This window comes from Chrysochloris asiatica, unplaced genomic scaffold (assembly GCF_000296735.1).
Source record: "Chrysochloris asiatica unplaced genomic scaffold, ChrAsi1.0 scaffold00066, whole genome shotgun sequence".
In the NCBI taxonomy this organism is placed as follows: domain Eukaryota; kingdom Metazoa; phylum Chordata; class Mammalia; order Afrosoricida; family Chrysochloridae; genus Chrysochloris; species Chrysochloris asiatica.
Genome location: NW_006408584.1, coordinates 11,994,439 through 12,016,446, shown reverse-complemented (window position 1 = coordinate 12,016,446; position 22,008 = coordinate 11,994,439). Strand labels below are relative to the sequence as shown.

Below are 22,008 nucleotides of genomic sequence, written 5' to 3'. Positions count from 1 at the left end.
GTTCTGACTCATAGTGACCTTGTATAGGGTTTCTAAGGAGTGGCTGGTGAGTTTGAACTACCAACCTCATAGTTCAAATGACATTTCTGTTCAGTGCTTATTCGACAGTGTCTCTCTACGACTCCAAATTTATATAGATCACTTATTCTGTAGTAGAAGAGAGAGTTTAAGGGGCCCTTGACTATAAATGGGAACAATTAATAAACTCATCTTCATGATTTCAACAATAGGATAAACGGGTAAAATTATTTGAAAGCAAGAAAAATCTATCAGACTTTATTTTGAATACTCTTTAAAATTCTCAACTAAGGGGAAGGCAATACATAAGGAGAAAGGGATGAAAAAATAAGGTAGATAGGGGAACACTGAGACAGGTTTGTGTGGGCTAAATGGGACATAGTTAATAGTGATGTATGCTCAACCTTGGAATAATAGGTCTCTTTATACAGGGATCGAGGCATAGTCTGAAGAGGGAAATAATGTTAAGATACTTGATTGTCTTAAGGATATAATTTTCCCTTGTCTACTATTGTAAAATTGACACCTGAGTGGGATAGACAGGAATGTCAGGAAACATGATTACAAAAAGCTTGTAAGCCTGTCTTCAGTACCAAAAAATGGGGTTCTAGAACTTGCGCAGTGAAATAGGCTTTTGAGGAAACTTTGTAGTTTATGTGGAATCCGGATCTCAATCCAGACACCTCTGAAGTGGAACATTCCCACTTGAAAGGAAAAGCAGACCATCCTGGAACAGTTAGATTGACTGAAGATAATTCTTGAAATAAATACCAGCAGGAAAAAACAAAAATAAAAATGGCAGTCTGATTAGATACTACAAGAACAAGCAAGTTGTTCACTGGGGAGCCATCAAGGCACACAATCAAGTCCCTTCAGGAAAATACCCCCTTTAAGATTGAAACTCAAAGGGAACACATGAGCAGACAGGTAAGCTTGCTGGTGACCACATTGGTCTACTGGTGAGTGGAAAAGGGGTAAAAGCAATGAAGATATGGGCTGAGTTCAACCATGTTCCATAGACTCCTGTTGACCTGGAGATCATAGAGAGAAGAGGAAGGGCTGGTTGGTCCAAACTGTGGTGAGACCTGGGGACTTTTGAGACCATGGACAAGGACATAGCCACAGAGGGCTAGAGCTGAGAGTGAAGTGTCCCCATGAAATGAGGGGATATGCACAAGAACGATCAAACTTGTAGATAATACCCATTTGACCTCACCATGATAATTTGATGATCAGAACTTGAATAGAGGAAGATAATAAACTATTTTTAATAAAGTATACAAGTGTAAATTTCTAGAATTTGATGTATGTGACCTATATTTATGGATGTAGTACCTCAAAATACCAATAGAGAATGGAAGAGACTTCATATCAAGTATCAATCCTTTCCCCTCTATACAGGGATAATAGGGATGGGCAACTTAGACATTGGCTACCTAAAATGAGGGGGCTATAAAGACATGAAGTGACTGGCTTGCAAGTTTTCAAGAGGGAATTTAGTTTCAGAGTGTGTGGGGGAAGGTAGAATCCCCTCTGAATAGTTTTCATCTTGTCTAGACGGGTCTGGTGAAAGGAGATGGGGATACGATTCCTACGATTCAATAGTGAGTGATTGTTATCATGACTAATTGTGATTGTCACAATTGTACAGGTAGACATTTTCTAGCATAAAGGGGGGGGAGTAATTAGTCTTATATTCCAGAAACAAAGGACCCTAGGAACATCAAGGAAAATGAGCAAGAGCAGACTGTGGGATGGAGACAGAGATGAGGACATGGAGAGAGAGCAGTTGAGGACTCTAAATGCATGGAACTAGAAAGGTTGTGTGTTGGTGGCCAGGAAGCAGGCTTGCAGAATGTGTCTTTTGGTGATTTAAATAATTATATATTTCTGAATGTTTTTGTGTACATCCCCCCCAATAACAACAACAATAAAAAAGCAAACAAACAAACAAACAAAAAACCAGGGAATAGAAACAAATATTATTGAATGATGATGCACAGAGGAGGTTATAATCATTACAATAAAATGATGAGTGTAAAACCGATGTTCTACCATGTAAACTATCAGTCAATCCACAATAAAATGTTAAAAGAAAATCTCAATTAAATATAAACCTTTATTAAAGTTACATGCTTTTTTGTGTTACAGCCTATTTTTAATATCACATGAAGAAACCAAGTAATACAATTTTAATAGGCCTTGGTTCAACTCACCAGCCGCTCCTTGGAAACCCTATACAGGGCCATTATATGTTGGAACCTACTTGAAGGCACTTAACAACAGCAACAATGCTTATACTGTGATTTTTACTACAGAATATACACTTTAGAGACCACAATAAAGCAGGAAGAAGCCATGGTGGCAAAGTGGTTAAACACTCAGCTGCTAACCAAAAGGTTCAAAGGTTATCAATTGCTCTGGGAGAAAGATGTAGAAGTCTGTTTCCCTCAAGGTTTACAGCACTGGAAACCCTATGGGTACAGTTCTACTCTGTGCTATAAGATCACTATGAGGGCTTGACTTGATGGCAATACGTTAAAAACTAGAGCAGTAAATAGAAGCTTTCATACAACTTTCAGCCAAAACAACAAAAAGAAAAAAAAAAAAATCCATATTACAAAATCAAAACATATCGAAAACAAAAGTATTTTAAAACACTTGTAGTGTAACACTTATGAATGTGGGTTTGATATACCAAAGAGTAATTGATAAATAAGTGATGAATGGGGAATTTATGACATTGACAACTCTTCTGATACATAAACAAAAATGCAAAAGACATAAAAAAGAAGTAAAATAATTTGACAGTCATTTTGCAACTTTGTACTCAGTGTTCTGTTTGAGAACATTACATCTCACTCTTTTATGTGTAGCAATAGCTCTATAAGTCTGCTGCAACTTAACATAACATTAAAAGCACAGAAAAGGGGAGCATAGTCACTGCTTTCTAATTCTACCTCTACTCTTAAAACTGAAAATTTGGGAAAGCTAACTAATCTCCTTTTGTGTAAATTTTATAGCATACTAATAGTATCTATTTCAAAAGGTTTCTCTGAACAGTAAATTATTTTCTAGCTGGAAATTGTTCAGAATAAATGCTCAAAGTAATAATTAGAAATTATGTTAACTGTCAACATTTATGGCAGTATGTTTAAAACTAATTTACATCAGAAGCAATTTTTATATCAGGTTTTTCTCTTGTGTGTGTGTGTGAAATATAACATTCAACAAAACATGTACAATTGTATATTAGCAAAATATTATAAAACAAACATCTGCTTAACTATTCCCATATTTAAGATAAATAATGTTGCTGTTCTTGTTAAGTGCTGTCAAGTCGGTTCCAACTCATAGTGACCTGGTATAGGACTTCCAAGGAGCTGCTAGTAAGCTTGAACTGCTAACCTTGTGGTTCAAACTGACATTGTAGTGCAGCACATTAACCCACAGTGCCACACCAGGACTCCAGACTATAACAGCTTCCTTTTGTGGAACTATTATGATTCCTTTGCTTTTCATCATACTTCTCCCTCAAGACAATGAACCTGCCTACATCTAAATCTAAAGTTAGATCAATTTTTAAGCAATACAAATTGATTTTTATAGTTTTACGAATGGAATTATACAACATGTGTCCTTTTGTGCCCAGCTTTCTTTGCTCAGTATTATAATTTGAAGATCAATCTTTGTTATCTTCTTTTCACTGCTCCATGTATTGTATTGTATGACCATGCTGCTGTTGTTGTAACGCTTTGTGTGGATTCCAACTTTTAGTCGGCCTGTATGAAAGAGTAGAACTGCTACATGGAGATCCCAGTAATCTGTATGGGATAAGATCATCTCATCTACTGTGGAGCTACAGGTGGTTTTGAATCACAAACCATGAACTTGTTGTGATTCTGGAAGCTATGCCACTGGTCTTTTAAATACCAGCACAGTCACCTTGTTGAAAATCGTATCAATAACAGTGGAACACACTCAGGTAGCACCATAATATTGAATATTGAATCATGATAAAGAATACCAGAATATTGTAAGGTATAGTGCTGAAGGTGAGACTCTCAGGTTGGAAGACACACAAAATACAGCTGGGGAAGAACTGCTGGTGGAGGAGATGTGCTCTGGTTCCAATTCGTAGCGACCCTGTACAAGGTTTCAAAGGTGATGGATGGCACCTAACAGCAACAAAATCTTTACAGGAGCAGAAAGCCTCATCTTCCTACCTCAGAATAGCTTGTAGCTTTGAACTGCAGACCGTGAGGTTCGCAGCCTGATTCATAACCACTACACTACAAGAGCTCCTCATCAAAATAAAGTTGACTGTGATGACACAAATGGAATAAGGCTCTCGTGACCTTCATTTGCTTATGAGGCACAATTCAAAATAAAGAGAAACATCTGTAAACATCCATTAATAATTAGAACATGGAATGTATGAAGGATAAATCTACGAAAATTTAAAGTTGTAAAAAATGAAATTGAACACATAAACATCGATATCCTAGGAATTGTGAGCTGAAATGGAATGGTATTGGTATTTTTGAATCTGACAATCATATGATTTACTGTTCTGGAAATTACAAACTGAAGAGGAATGGTACATTCATCATCAAAATGAACATTTAAATATCTGTCTTGCTGTACAGCACTGTCTGTGATAGGATAATATCCATATACCTACAAAGAAGACCAGTTAATGCAGTTATTATTCAAATTTATGTACCAACCACTAAAGGCAGTGATGATGAAAATGAATAATACTACCAACATCTTCAGTCTGAAATTGATCAAACATACAATCAAGATGCATTGATAATTACTAGAACTGGAATGCAAAGGTTGGAAGCAAAGGAAGATCAGTATTTGGAAAATATGGCCTTGGTGATAGAATCTATGTTGGAGATCATATGATAGAATTTTGCAAGACCAATGACTTACTTCTTTATTGCAAATACCCTTTTTAAACAACATAAAAGATGACAATACACATGGACCACACCAAATGGAATGCACAGGAATCAAATTGACTAAATCTGTGGAAAGAAGGCATGGAAAAGCTCCATATCATCAGACTAAACAAGACTAAGAACAGACTGTGGAACAGACCATCAACTGCTCATATTTAAGTTCATACTGAAGCTGAAGAAAATGAAAACAAGTCCACAAGAGCCAAAATATGACCTTGAGCATACCCCACCTGAATTCACAGATAATCTCAAGAAAATATATTGATGCATTAGATACTAATGTTTGAAGACCAGAAGACTTATGGAGTGACATCAAGAACATCATACCAAAATGGAGGACAGAAGAGACTCTGAAACTTCTGTAAAGCAAATTAAAGAAATGAGGAGGTAAAAGAGATAAAGAGAATATTTCAGTGGGCAGCTGGAGAATGCAAAGTGAAGTATAATGAAATGTGCAAAAGGGAAGAACACGCTCAGTATTTTTCAAGCTGAGAGATCTGAAGAAAAAAATTCAAGTCTCACCTTGTAATATTGAAGGAGTCTATGGGCAAAATATTGAATGAAGCAGAAAACATCAAAAGAAGATGGAAGTAGTATATATAGTCTCCATACCAAAAAATGATCGGTGTTCAACCATTTCAATAGGTTAGCATATGATCAAGAGTCAATGACACTAAAGGAAGAAGTCCAAGTTTCACTGAAGGCTTTGGCAAAGAACAAGACTCCAAGAATTGATGTAATACAAATTGAAATCTTTCAAGAAAGTGAGGCGGCACTGTAGGCATTCACTCATCTATGCCAAGAAATTTGAAGACCTACCTGGTCAGCTGATTGGAAGAGATCCATATTTGTGCCCACTCCAAAAAGAGGTGACCCAACTATATCTTTAATATCATATGCAAGTAAAATTCTGTTGAAGATCATTCAGAAATGGCTGCCACACAGTACATTGACAGAGAACTGCCAGAGTTTCAAGCTGGATTCAAACAAGGATGTGCAATGAGGGATACCATTGTTGATGTCAGATGGATATTGGCTGAAAGCAAAGAATAGTTGCCTGTTCATTACTGACTATGTAAAGGCTTTCAACTGTATGTATCATGACAAGCTACAGACAACATAGGGGAGAATGAGTATTCCAGAATACTTAATTGTTTTCATTAGGAACCTGTACATAGACAAGAAGCAATTGTTTGAACAGAAGAAGAAGACATTGAATTGTTTAAAAGCACAAAAGGTGTGTGCCAGGGTGGTATTATTTCACCATACTTACTCTGAGAATTTTGATTATGAAAAGAAGAATGTAGTGTAAGGATTGAAGGAAGACTCATTATCAACATGCGATATGCGGATGATATAACCTTGCTTGCGATAGAAAAGAGGACTTAAAATACTTACTGATGAGGATGAAAGACAGACTTTGGTATGAATTGCACCTCAGTGTAAAGAAAACAAAAATCCTCATCACAGGACCAAAAAAATAACATCATGATAAATGGAGACAAGATTGAAGTTCCTAAGGACATCAACACTCATAGAAGCAGCAGTCAGGAAATCAAGCACCATATTGCATTATGCAAATCTGCTGAACAAAATCCCTCTAAAGTGTTCAAGAGCAAAGATGTCAGTTTGGGGACAAGGTGTGCTTGACCCAACCACTGTATTTTTTGTAGTCTTATATGCATGTGAAAGTTGGACAATGAATAATAACAAAGATTGTAGAAAAACTAATGCATTTGAGTTATGATGTTGAAGGACAATATTAAAAGTACCATGGACTGCCAGGCAAACAAACAAGTCTGAGTTGGAAAAAAAGTACAACCAGAGTGCTCCTTAGAAGCCAGGTTGGCCAGACTTCATATTATCAGGAGGGTCAGCAAAAAAAGAAGATCCCCAACAAGACAGATTGGCACAGTGGTAGCAGCACAGGCAACAAGCATAGCAGTGATTGTGTGATTGGAGCAGGACCGGATAGTGTTTTTTCTATTGTGTATGAGGTAGCTATGAGTCAGAACCTACTTGAAGGCACCATCTATATTGTTAGGGAATTACTCTTTTTTGCTGACCCTCTACTTCACCAAGCAAGATGTCCTTTTCCAGGGAATGGTCTTGCTAGTAATATGAAGTCTTAATCCACTTGATGGCACCTAACAACATATATGAAGAAGAACTAGTGTGGTACTGTGGATGCATGTGCTATACTGGAATACCTGCTTGAACCACAAGGTTGGCAGTCCAAGCTCACCAGCCACTCCTCAGAAATGCTACACAGTGTATCTATGAGTCAGAACCAACTAGATGGCAATCAACAACAACAACAACCTATATATGTATTTGAAATTAAGAAATATACTTCTAAGTAACCATGAGGCAAAAAAAAGCCATGATAGAAATTACAATTTATTTTGAACTGAATGACAAAAATAATATAACATATGAAATATAATTAAAATAGCATTTTAAGCTATTATATATATAAAATATATATATTGGAAATAAGTAACATTAATGTTCCTAACTACATGGCATTTTCATATATGTGCAGCCGTTTTCTTTTGTTTCTTGTTCCTTTCTCTGAATTTGCTTGTTGTTTGTATTTTCCTTTTTGATTCCTGCCTGGTGGTATTGATCAAACCAAAGCTAGCTAGAAGTAGGAGGCTTTTGTTATCATCAAGCTAATTTTTACTTAGCAGTTAATTAAATCAAATTTTAGCATCAATGTACCTGGTGGTAGGTATGTAGGAAAACATCTGTCTTAAAAGATGGTTGGTTTGGGGATAAGAGTTCTCTGGCTAAAAGAAAAAGTCTACTACTCCATAAATATCAGCCAATGATATAGTTTCTAACATGTTTTTTTTCTCAGCCACTACTTCTTAATATAAGAAATTTACCTATTTTTCCAATTTACAACTCCTTTTACAACTATCTTTTGCCATCAGTATAAAGTGTTTATTCATTTCAAAAACTATATTAATATCTATTTTAACAATATTAGTATGCATGCCAGCTCTATTTAACTATTAAGTTTATATAATACAATGTTAAAAATACTATCTAGTTAGTATACTGGAAAATTACATACCTCATCAAATATGACATATCTAATCCTTTTCACCCAATTTTGCTGATGAGGCGATAGCAAGAGTATTTCTAAACACTGAGGTACTGTGACCAGTATCTGTCAGAAAACATTAGAGAACCGTTATTGGTGATTTTAAAATAAAGCTTAGTTTTACTTTTAGGCCTTAATAAGAAATAATAGCTGACATTGTATCTATAATGATTTGTTCACGTTCTATCAACAATTCCACATACATAAAAGTAAAATGAATTTGTGTGAAAAAGCCTTGAGGTAGTTGAAGTTGACACATTCAAAAGGAATTAAACATAATTCATTTAAAAATATTTTCCCACACAGTACACTGGGAATACAAAACCATCACAAATTGAAATAATCCATGTTATAATAACCTGTTTATTAATGTTGAAACTTCAGAAAAAGAAAGCATTCTTTTTTAACAGAAAATGAAACTGTTTGAAAATTAATCAACGTATTAAATGAGAAAAATCTTATAAACAACTCATTTAACTATATGCATGAATATATTCATCAGGTTAATTTTAAATTGAACTTATCACAATGAAACCTTGAAATGCTTAACTGAAGTGCAATAACATAAATAAATACAATACATTTCTATATTTATACATGCTGCTCTGCTGGCGTGGAGTAGATTTAGACTCATAGCAACCTTGTGTAGAATTTCTAAGGCTGTAAATCTTTATGGGAACAGAAAGCCTCATCTTTCTCCTACAGAGAAGCTGGTGGATTTGAACTGTAGACCTTGAGATTAGCAGCCCAGTGCACAACTCACTACTCTACAAGGGCTCCTTTTTGCACACAGCTTTTGTTAGCTGTCTGTGAATTGGTTCCTGTCTAGTAGCAACTCCATGCAAAATGGTATCGTTGTTATCCACAGGGTTTTTACTGATTGATTTTCAGAAACCACTAGGCCTTTCTTAAACTGGAAGTACTGAAGAAATCTGTTAAGTGTCATACCAATACACAAACCCCCATTAATAGGCAAGTGGTGGCTGCATTTGAGGAGGGATCAAAATCTGGTCTTACTCATGGAACGTGAAGATTCTACCATCAAACAACCATCATTCATATATATATATATACATATATACAGCATTGTACACACACTCACACACACACACACATATATATACATATATTCAGCATTATTAACTATGTGTGCATGTGTGTGACATACCCGGCAATTAAAGGTGTCATGACGGTAATCTCTTGTAAAAACTCCACATACCGCTAACCCTTTTGGCAATGCTTTGTTAAATAAATTGCAGACAGTCCCCACCACTTGATTAACAAGTGCCTTAAGACATAAAAGACATAATAAACTGTTATTCCGTAATTGTTGACAATTTATTAGAACTTATGTAAAGTAGACCATCTGGAACAGTTTACATATAAAGAAAACTTCGTACCAGTTCTATATAGCTTCCTTTAAATAAAATAATCATTGTTTATGAAATGTTCCCAACTAGTTCTATTTTAAAATGTAATATAATATATAATGTAGTGCACACAGAGTATACTGGTTTTACATTTAGAAAACAAATCAGAGGAAAAATGTATGCTACAACAACAAGATAGAGAATTGGTATGGGTAAAATTAGATAATGTTTGGATTATACTAAAATACTTAATTGCAAAACTGATTTGGTATTCATATTTCTGAATTTTATTATCCTCATTTTCTTCATATATAAACTGAGACGACTGGATCTTATGATAGAGATGTTCCCTTCCAACACTAACATTCTTACTCTTTCCTCCTTTCAGCACATCTCTAAGACTAGCAATTAAGTATACTTCTACAGCTAGTTGTTGTTGGTAAGCACAGTTGAGTTGTTCCTGACTCATGGTGACCCTGTAGAGCATTTCCAAAGAATGGCTGATAGGTTTGAACTGCTAACATTGTGGTTAACAGTCCAGTGCTTATCCTACAACACCACACCAAGGACTCCTCTACAGTTAGTAGGCCATTACAAAACTAGAGACTTCTGTCTAAATACAGAAATGGTAAACTTGAATACAATTGCTGTATTTCCCTCAGATGAACCTGTCCATATTATGTTTTAAGCCATTTAGCCATTTAAATATCTTAATGCTTTTCTTTACCAGATTTCTCAAACTTTTTCATTTAATTTCAATTACATATGAGATAATTCGTATTCACAGTTCTTCTGTTCTTGAGTACAGTTTCTTGTGGAAATCACCAGTTTCTGATTTTTGCGTCATTTTAAGCACAGAGTTTAATTTATATGAAGGGTTGAGTGTTGGCATAAATAAAAAAATAACTGGCAATTGTACCACTTATTGATCATCTTTCATATTTAGTTTGTAGATGAAGAAACTAAGGCAAGAAACTACGCCAACTCCAGCCAGTGTACAAGCCCTCACACCCTGTGTTACATTGGAACCTGTACACTGTGGTTGTTGTTGTTAAGTACCGTGTAGAAAGTCCCGACTCATAGTGACCCTGCACAGGGTTTCAGAGGCTGTAAATCTTTACGGAAGCAGAAAGCCTCATGTTTCTTCCATGGAACAGCTGGTAGTTTCGAACTGCCAACTTTGAGGTTAGCAGCCTGATTCGTAATCACTACGCTACCAGATCTCCTTTATGATTTAGGACACATAACTACAGTTGAGAAAACTTACTATAGGATGGATATATAACATCACATGGATAAAATACCTTTGTTGGAGCAACATATACAACCACACCTTCATTACTCTCTCTCAGTATTTTCTCCATGCAGTAATAAGAAGCATAGGTTTTTCCTGATGAAGTTGGAGCAACAATAACAGCAGATTCATTATTATCTACAACATCAAGAAGTTCCCTCTAAATGAGAAAAAAACACACACACTTAATATTGAAAACATATGTTTAATGTCAAATTTTAACTTAATTACAATTATATCTAAAACTGATTAGTATTCACAGTTCTTCTGTCCTTGAACCACACTTATGTTCAGATGTACAGTTTCTTGTGGGAATCACCAGTTTCTGAATTTTGTGAATATATCAACTCACAACCAAATTTCTCCCATAATGCTCTTCACTTAAGTTAACTTTTTAAAAAACCCAAATAAATTATACACACCTGCAAGGGTTCTGCCCAGGTTATCTTGCAGCAGAGCTCACTGAAAATTTTTTCAACCAGAACTGGGGAATCTTAAGCTAAATTTAGAATTACAAAAACAATGTGTTGTCCTTTGTCTCTCCATTTTTTTGTCCATTAATTATGAATCAGAAAAGTGTCATTAAAAAAATAAATAAACAATAAATGTTGTTGGGTGTTGTTGCATTAACTTCAACTTGAGACAGATTAGAATTGCCACATAGTGCTTTCTAGTCTGTAATCTTTATGGAAACCGATCAGCATGTCTTTCTCCCATGGGGCCACTGGGTGGATTTGAACAAACTTTTGATTAGAAGTCAAAGCTTGCTTAACTGTTCTGCCAGCAGGGTTCTTTCACAGTATGATGATGTTGTTGTTAGGTTCCTTCATGTCAGTTTCAATTCATGGCAATCTTATGCACAACAAACGGAAATGTTAGCCGTTCCTGCACCATCCTCAAAATCTTTACTAAGCTTAAACTTTATCCTGTTGCTACTGTCCAATTTTTGGGTCTTCCTTTTTTTGAAGACCTCTCACTTTAGCAAATATGATGTCTGTCTTCAGGCACTGGTACCTCATGATAGCATATTCAAAGTATAAGACAAACTCTCCTCATCTTGGCTTGTCAGGAGCATTCTGGCTGTACTTCTTCCTACACAGGTTGGATTCCACTTTCAGTGGTCCATGGTACTTTTAAGATGCTCTCTAACACCATAATACAAATGCATCAATTCTTCTTTGGTCTTTTTTATTCACTGTACAACTATTACATGCATGTAAGGTCACTGAAAATACCATGGCTTGGCCTTAGTCCTCAAACTGACATCTTTGCTCTTGAACACTTTAAAGAGGTCGTGTGAAGCAAATTTGACAAAAGCAATACATTGTTTGATTTCTTGATAGCTGATTCCATGAGTGTTAACAGTAGACTGAAGCAAAATGAAGTTTTTGACAACTTCAGTCTTTCCTCTATTTATCTTAATGTTGTTTCTTGGTCTAGGACTTTTGTTTTGTTTACATTGAGGTGTAAACCATACCAAAGGCTATGGTCTTTGATCTTCATAAGTTAGTATTTTAAATCTTCACTGTCATCAAGGAAGGTTATATCATATGCATATTACAGGTTGTTAACGAGTCTTTCTCCAATCTTGATGCCACATTCCTCTTCGTATATTCTACCTTCTTGGATTTTTTGCTCAGCATACAGATTGAATAAATATGGTGGAAGAATACAACTTTGGTGCACAACTTTCGAATTTTTCATTCAGTGTCCCCTTGTTTTGTTAGAATGACTGCCTTTTGGTCTATGTACAAGTTCCTCAGGAGTACAATGAAGTGTTCTGGAATACTCATTCCCCACAATGTTGTCTATAGTTTGTCATGATCTACAAAGTCTGCATTGTCAGCAACGTACAGGCAAACTTCTTTCCTCTATTCTCTGCTTTCAGCCAAGATCAATCCCTAGCTTGACGTCTTCATCTGTAACCATTTTGAAAGTCTGGAAGGTCCCTGTCACTGTACTGTTGCAGTCATTTGTAAATTATCTTTAGCAAAATATTACTGGCATGTGATATTAATGATACTGCAATGATTTCTTCATTCCATTGTGTCACCTTTCTTTGAAATAGGCACAAATGTGGAACTCTCCCAATCAGTTGGCCAGGTATTTGTCTTCCAAATTTCTAGGCAGAGATGAGTGAGTGCCTCCTGTGCTGCAACAATTTGTGGAATGATTTCAATTTGTACTCTATCAGTTCTTTGCCAGCGTCTTCAGGGCACCTTAGACCTCTTCTTTCAGTATCACTGACTCTTGAATATATATCATCTCTTGAAAATCTGAACAACATCCATTTCTTTTTTGTAGTGACTGTGTGTATTCCTTCCATCTTCTTTTGATGCTCTCTGCATCATTCAATATTCTTCCCATAGAATTCTTCAATATTTCAAGTTGAGGCTAGGATTATTTTCTTCAGTTCTTTCAGTTTGAGAAATGCTGAGCATAGTCTTCCCTTTTGCTATTCTAACTCCAGGTCTTTGAACATTTCTTTGTAATACTTCACTTTGTCTTCTCAAATTGCTGTTTGAAATTTTCTATTCAGCTCTTTTACTTCCCCATTTGTTCCATTTGCTTTAACATCTGTATGCTGGAGAGCAAGTTTGAGAGTCTTTTCTGACATCCATTTTGGTCTTTCTCTTTTTGTCTTCTTAATGACCTTTTAGGAAGCTCTGGTAGCATAGTGGTTATGAATCGGGCTGCTAACCTCAGGGACAGCAGTTCGAAACTACCAGCTGTTCCGTGGGAGAAAGATGAGGATTTCTACTCCCATAAAGACTTACAGCTTCAGAAACCTTACGCAGGGTCACTATGAGTCAGAACCGACTCCAAGGCACATAATAACAATAATGACCTTTTGAATTCTTCCTCTACAATTTTTGATGTCATCTCAGAACTGTTCTGGTCTTCGGTCATTAGTGTCTAATGCATCTAATATGTTCTTAAGATTATCTTTAAATTCAGGTGTGATATGTTCAAGTTCAAATTTTGGCTGTCATGGACTTGTCTTCATTTTCTTCAACTTCAGTGTGAACCTGCATATGAACAATTGGTAGTCAGTCCCACAGTCTGTCTCTGGCCTTTTTTGGGCTGTTGATATGGAACTCGTCCACAGTCTCTTCCCACAGATGCAGTCAATTTGATTTCTGTATATGCTGTCTGGTGAGGTCCGTGTGTATAATTGTCTTTTACATTGTTTAAAAAACATATTTGAAATGAAAAAGTCATTGTTCTTGCAAAATTATATTGTATGATCTCCAGCATCATTTCTTTTACCAAGACCATATTTTACAACTAGTGATCCTTCCTCTTTTTTCCAACTTTTGCATTTCAATCACTAGTAACTATCAATTCTTCTTCATTGTGTATTTGATCTATTTTAATCTGAAGAAGTTTATAGAATTCCTCAATTTCATCATCACTGACATTAATTCCAATTACAAGTAACTATCAATACTTCTTCATTACATGTTTGATCAATTTCAGAGTGAAAATGTTTATAGAATTCCTCAATTTTATCATCCTGACTCTAGAGGTTGGCGTATAAATTTGAATAATAATGGTATTAGCTGTTCTTCCTTGGTATTATCCTTTCACAGACAGCATTATAAATCAAGATAGATCTTGAAATGTTCTCTTTGATGGATGGTGAATGCAACTTGTCATTCCCAGCATAGTAATCTATATGTTTATCAGATTCAAAATGGCCAATACCAGCCCATTTCAGCTCACTATTGCCTAAGGTCGCTGTTTTTATGCATTCCATTTCATTTTTGACAACTTCCAATTTTCCTAGATTCATACTTCTTACATTCCATGTGTTGATTGTTAATGAATGTTTATACCTGTTTCTGCTCATTTTGAATTGTGCCCTACCAGCATAAGGTCCTGAAAGTGCATTCCATTCACGTCATCAAGGTCAACTCTACTTTGATCTTGCTCCCCAGTCATATTTTCAGTGTCTTCCAACTTGAGTGGGTCATCTGAAATATTGTAGTGGCAAAAGTATTCTAATTACAGCTAGATTGCCTCATTTTTAAATGAAAATCTATAACTTTATGGAATATATATATATATATATATATATATATATATATCAGTTTATTCTTTGCTGGATTCTTTTATCTGTTAGGTAAAGGTATGATTTACTTTGATTATTATTATCTTGCATTCTAAAATAATTTACATTCTACATTTAGTTCCACAGAATGAGGTCCCAATCAGCTGCTTCCATCTATGTTCTTTGCGTCTACTATGTACATATCTTTTAGATAAATACCTGCCATTCGTCTGGTATGAAATGCTGCACCCTGGGGTCAGGATCAGTTCGTTCTTCTCGAAGTAAATATGGGCCCATGTGTGTTAACTGAAACCGAGCTGCTCCCATGCAAACTGAATATTTAGAAATATCCTTTTCAGTATTTAGCATCTTCACCTAAAATAAGCATTATATATTATGATTTCAAATAATTTTATGATTTTAAACATGAACATAGAAAATTTACTAACAGTCATACTTATTTGTTTTATTTCAACAATATTATTATTTCATGTTCCTTTCAATATGTTACAAATCTCAAGTAAGCTTTATCACACAATTCAGAAATATAAAGAAAAATGTTCACTCTTTTGACAAACACATGGAACTTAAATAGACACTGAATTTTCATGATAATTAGAAAAATGCTTCTTTATGTGGCAAAAGCATATATTTTAAGCATATTTTATGCTTAAATAAAATATATAAAATTATTGTTTAATTACAAATGTGTATATTCTTGATCATTGCCCAAATGAAAATTGTGTTTCAATTAAAGAACTCATACTAATCTTCAAAGAGTGTCTTTGGTAAAGGAAATTTTCTTATACAGACTCATGTAATTAATGTAATTATCTTGCAATTAAATTATTTTATGCAAAGTATAAAATGCATGGCAAAAATTACTACTATTAAGAAGGCTATCATCACAAGAAATTCACGTTTGTCATAACCTCTGTTCATGAAAGTTTGATAACTCTTGAATATGGCAATGTTAGCAGAGCATGGGAAATAATTTATCAACCACCACCAAAGCTGAGTATCAACCATGAAACATGTTTTGACATACTGATGGCTAGAAGCAGGAACAACTTCTATTTAGACAAAAGGCTACGAGATGAGACTGCCGTTTGAGAAAGTACATAATTCAAAATTAAGCTCAATATTAAGCTGTTAGAGGAAAAAATAAAACAAATCAACACAATAGTATCCCCAGTGCCTAAAACAGTCCCTGGTACATGCTGAATGCTCAATAAATATTTGTTGAAAAAGTATAGGAAGTAATTTTACAAAGGTTTCAAGGCAGTCAACTATAAAATACTTGGACATGCTTTTGTTGTTGTTGTTAAGTACCGTCGAGAAGGTTCCAACCCACACCAACCCTGTCTAGGGTTTCCAAGGAGTGGCTAGTGAACTTGAAGCACTGACCTTGTGGGTCAAACTGATTTTGCAGTCTAGTGCATTAACCCACAGGGACATACCAGGACATGGCTACAATCATATATAAAGAAAATATTTATTCTATGTGTAAAGAACAATGCATTCTTGGTACTTCTGAAACAATAATAGCTCTGTACCTATCCACAGTAATATGTGGTTACCCATTAAGTAATGATCAAATCTAATAAATGTATTTATTCTAAATGCATTAATAAAATCCTTTATACAAACATATGCACACACAAATGAATGCTGTATGATAGGTTCAATAATATTTACCTGAGGACATAATGAGTAAGCCAAGTTGTCAAATCCAATATATTTTAAGTATTTGGCTAACTTTTGTCGATGTGCATTTTGTAATAGTTCTAAGTATTTACCATAGATTATGTGAATTCTTTTCATCATCTGAATTATTATGTTTATATCTTTAGCATCTATATCTGTTGAAATAAAACATTTGTGTCTATAACTTAAGTCAGACCATATATTGATAACAAAATGCTAAAATCTTACTTAGTTTTATAACATGAAAAATACTTATTTATATGAATCACCCACAAAAATCAAGACACTCACAACTATCAGTATTGCAGACCAATTAAGGGTGTGGACTCAGGAGTTAAACTACAGTTGATATCTTAACAAATGAAAATAGGTGGTGCTCAGCTTGGGGAAAATATTGGATGGCATATATGTTTACTAAATTAAAAAAAGAAAACATTTTCTGAAAATCGAATTTAACTTACCCATGTTTCATTTAAACACTTGGAAAGCTTACCTTTCTAAGTTTTATTTTCTTTATATGTATAATTGGGTTACTAATAATAGGTCTTATATAAAATATAATCTATATATAAATAAAAATGTATATAGCTATATCTACAAATAATGAACAAAATAATCTATGTCAAATGATTAAAATAATGACAATAGCTATTATAATCATTGTTAGGGGCCACTGAGTTAGTTCTGATTACCAGTGACCAACAGAATGTAACAAAAATTTAGTCTGTACAGAATTAAGTTCTTTTTAAGAAGACGGTCATTTCATATTTTGCTTTTAATAATTACTTTCCTCTGACCAATTAAGGAATAAATACATTTCATCTTCTCTATAATCAAATATGTTTGTTCTCTGGCCCTCATCCACAAAACTGTATTTATATCTCAAATTATTATTACATGTGCTCTAGTGCAAAAGTGGTATATACAGTAACATTTTCATTGCTGTTTCACAGACATTTTAAACAGTTAATTCTCTTTCATGTAATATCATTGGGTGAAAAAAAATCTACTTCAAAGAATTGTGAGTATTTAATGATAGGTATGGTGTCCTGGTGTGCTCTGTGGGATAATGCACTGTACCACAGTTTGAAATGCAAGGTTAGAGGTTCAAATTCACCAGCCGCTCTTCAGAAATCCTATTCAGGGTCCCTATGACTCCGAACCAATTCAAAGGCATTTAACACCAACTATATAATTCATATTTTTTTAATAAATGAAATATATATATTTCTTAGAATATAGCAAATGATTAATGAGCAAATGATCATTAAATATTCACCAGTTTTGTTGTTGTTGTTTTGGTTGTGTTATTATATTATGGTGCATGTAGAGTGATATATAAGTTGATCCTGTGCCCAATATCACCAAGATTCTGAGAAGCAGGAACTTTGCTCTTCTGTTCAGATGTACCTTAAGCAACCCATCCTGGTAATCAACTCATGACTGGCTTTGAAGAACTATTTACTGAGCTGAATTTTGGACAAATATCTACCACACACTAGAACTGTGATGATAAGAATGGATCAAACAAAATAATAGCCCCTATTCTTTAGACATTGAAAGTAGTTCTCAAAATTAGTACATGATAGAAGAATCTGAATATGTGGTCAATGTTATTACTTTTGCTTGGCTTCATTTTTGCTACTTGTCATCAAGCTAAATCCAACTCACACTGGCCTCGTGTAGAATTGTAGAATTGTACCAGAGTAGAATTGTACCAGAGGATTTCATAAAGTCCTAATTCCAGAATCCTTCTAGATGTGTTTGAATCACCAAACTTTAGTTTGTGGTCCAACACTTAACTAATTGTGCCACCCATGGACGTCTTTGATCTGTCCTCACAAACCTAACATTGAAAAGAGTTCTAAAATTCATATATGTATATACCTGAATTTAGACAGCATTCCATCCATGATTTGAAACAAGCCTCCAATCCTACCATCTCAGCCATAAATTTTACAGATTTCACAGGGCATGTTTGGAGAAAATCTTCTAGTTTCTTCATGCCAGAACTAGGATTTCCTTTAATTTCCTTTGCAATAGACAGAGACAAGTTATTCCATCTTTCTTCCTCTCTTTTTTCTAGTTGAGCTAGCTGTCTCTTTTGATTTTCTTCAATAATTTTTTCTGTATTACTCTTCTAGAAAACAAAGAAACAGAAATTAAAATCTAATAAGCAACACAAGCAACTTTTTTCAAGATAATGCATTTGATATTTTCTAAAGAAGCATTTAACGTCTCAGGCCATTAGTGTAATTTGCCATTTCCTTTCTATGTTTTTTCAGTTACTATCTTTTAATCCATTGTGCAGAAAGCTAGTGTTCCTTCATTCCAGATCTGTGGAGTTTATGCTAAAAAGATGCAATTCAGATTAATGTCCAACTAGTCCTGTACCATGCACACAATTTTTGCTATGTTAGAGTCAATTGTTGCAACCACTGTGTCAATCCATCTTGTTGAACATCTTCCTTTTTTCCAATGATCCTCTGCTTTACCAAGTATGATGTCCTTCTCCAGGGAATGGTTGATGAAAACTTTGTTTCATATATATTAGCCATGTCATCAGGAGGGAGCATTCTGGCTGGACTTCTTCTGGAAGTCCATGCTATAGTCAATATTTTCCACTAATATCATAATTCAGAGGAATCAGTTCTTAAGTTTCCCTTATTCAATGCCAAACTTCTGCATGCATATGAGGCAAATGAAGATATTACAGAATTGGATAGGCTCACATAAGTTCTTAAGGAGATATGCTGCTTTTTAAGACTTTAAATAGTCCCTTTGCATCAGATTTTCTAAATGCAATATGTCATTTGATTTCTTGACTACTATTTCTATAGGCACTGATTGTAGATCAAATAAAAAGAAATCCTTAACAACACCTATATTTTTTCTACTTATCATGATATTTCTCCATTTCCCTATCAGTTATACTGGGGTGGCTTGTGTGTTGCTGTCATGCTAGGATATATGATGTAAGAATTTCAAATACCAGAAGCATCACCCATGTGGTAAGATTGCAGTGGAGCTACCAAACTAAGATTGACTGGGAAAGAAAGGTCCTGAAAATCTACTTTTAAAAATAATTGCAGATCTAGTATTGGAGGCAGGGCTTGAAGGTTGATAGGGTAGAAGTGCAGTGAGGATCTCCGGCAGCAATAACACAGAATACCAGATGAAGCAGGTTCAGGGGACAGTTCCAGAATGACAGCAATTAATCCAAACCTATCTATAATTACACAGCATGTAAACAGATTAAATGCACCAGTTAAAACACGGAGAGTGGCAGAATGGCTTAGAAAACAAGACCCTTCAATATTCTGTCTGAAAGAGACATACCTTATACACAAAGACAAAAACAGACTAAAAGTTAAAGGACGGAAAAAAATATATCAAGCAAATTGCAATAAAAAATTAGCATGAATTGCAATACTAATCTCTGATAAACATGGAGAGATGGAGTGGCTGGTGACTCTAGACCCAGAAAGGGAGAGGGGCTGTGTGCTAACAACCAGGGGGCAGTTGATGATGCATGAAGGGGATAGTAACCATGGCAATGAAATGATACACGATAGGATGATTGTAAAGCTAATGTTCTCCCACATAAACTATCACATAATTCACCATATAGCATTAAAAAAACAAAATGAAATTGAAGAACATATTGCATTAGGCAAATCTGTTGCAAAAGATCTCTTTAAAGTATTAAAAAAAATCACAGATGCTATCTTGAAGACTAAGGGTATAAGATCTAAACTGTGATATTTTCAATTGGAGGAAGATTCATTAGCAACCTATGCTATGCAGATGACATAACCTTGCTTTCAAACATGGAGATGAGTTGAATACTTACTGATAAAGGTCAAAGATGATATAAAGACTTCAGAAGGGTTATACATGAACCCTTTCATGACTGAATCATCTCGCCTTGTTTTTTATGCGTTGGGTAATGGATGCCATTTTGAATGAAATTAAAAAAAGTTTTTTGAGGTTTTGGATTTTGTTACAATTAATGGGACAAATGTTTTGAGAAGTCTAGGAGATAAGGCAATTCCTTCAGATTTATGCAGGAGTATACACCCCCACAGGATGGCAGCATGCAAAACTGAGATTGTTATTGTTAAGTGCTGTCAAGTCATTTTTAACTGATCGCAAACCTGTATAGAGTTTCCAGGAGGGGCTGGTGGGTTTGAACTACCAACCTTGTGGCTCGACCCTACCTTTTGTTACAGTGCTTTATCCTACAGTGACACTACAGGATTCCAAAACTGGAATAACAGCTCACTACAAAGCCTTCCCACCATCCGTCTGTCAGTTTGTCATACTGTGGTGGCTTGTGAGTTGCTGTGATTCTGGAAGGTATGGCACCGGTATATTAAATACCAGCAGGGTCACCCACTGTGGACAGGTTCCAGATGAACTTCCAGATGAAAACAGGCTAGGAAGAAGGAGTGATGAACTACTTCCAAATATTTAGTCACTGAAAACCTTATGAATAGCAGAGAAACTGTCAGATATAGTGCTGGAAAATGAGCCCCTCAGGTTGGAAGGAACTCAAAATGCGACTGGAGAAGAGCTGCCTCATCAAAGTAGAGTTGACCGTGATGACATGATTAGAGTAAACCCGCAGGAGTAAAGCCTTCAGGACCTTCATTTGCTGATGGGGCACAACTCAAAACCAAGAGAAACAGCTGTAAACATCCATTAATAATCGGAACATAAATTGCATGAAGTATGAATCTAGGAAAATTGGAAATTGTCAAAAATGAAATGGAATGCATAAACATGAATATCTTAGGCATTAGTGAGTTTAAATGGACTGGTATTGGCAATATTGAATCTGAAAACCACATGGTTTACTATGCTGGGAATGACAAATTGAAGAGGAATGGTATTGCATTCATCTTTAAAAGAACATATCAAGATCAGTCATGCAGTATAATGCTGTCTGTGATAGGATAGTATCCATATGCTTACAGGGAAGACCAGTTAAAATCTCTATTATTCAAATTTATGCGCCAACCACTAAAGCTAGTGAGGATGAAATAGAAGAATGAATAGATTGGGAAAAAAAAAACCAAAAAAAAACTTCTTCAATCTGAAACTGATCAAACATGCAATCAAGATGTATTGATCATTACTGGAGATTGTAAATGCAAAGGTTGGAAACAAAGAGGAAGGATCAGTAGTTGGAAAATATGGCCTTGGTGATAGAAATGATGCTTGAGATTACATGACAGAATTCTGCAAGCTCAATAATTTGCTCACTTCAAATATCTTCTTGAGATAGCATAAAAGATAACTATACACATGGACCTCACCAGATGGACAACAGAAATCAAACTGACTATATCTGTGGAAAGAGTCTATGGAAAAGCTCCATATCATCAGTCAAAACAAGACAAGGGGCAGATTATGGAACTGACCATCAATTATTCATATGGAAATTCAGACTGAAGTTGAAGAAAATGAAAGCAAGTCCA

General features: G+C 35.0%; 1 protein-coding gene across 1 annotated transcript in view; it reads right to left on the bottom strand.

The window, feature by feature from the left end:
- The window catches only part of LOC102830723 (probable ATP-dependent RNA helicase DDX60-like), a 123,837-nt gene that overhangs the window by 47,947 nt on the left and 53,882 nt on the right, over positions 1 to 22,008 (bottom strand). Inside the window, exons 12-17 of the mRNA XM_006864551.1 lie at positions 18,413 to 18,665; positions 16,517 to 16,680; positions 15,038 to 15,187; positions 10,775 to 10,924; positions 9,269 to 9,388; positions 8,071 to 8,166 (exon numbers count right to left, since the gene is read on the bottom strand). Of these exons, the coding sequence (XP_006864613.1) occupies positions 8,071 to 8,166; positions 9,269 to 9,388; positions 10,775 to 10,924; positions 15,038 to 15,187; positions 16,517 to 16,680; positions 18,413 to 18,665 (933 nt within the window). The remainder of the gene's footprint in view (positions 1 to 8,070; positions 8,167 to 9,268; positions 9,389 to 10,774; positions 10,925 to 15,037; positions 15,188 to 16,516; positions 16,681 to 18,412; positions 18,666 to 22,008) is intronic.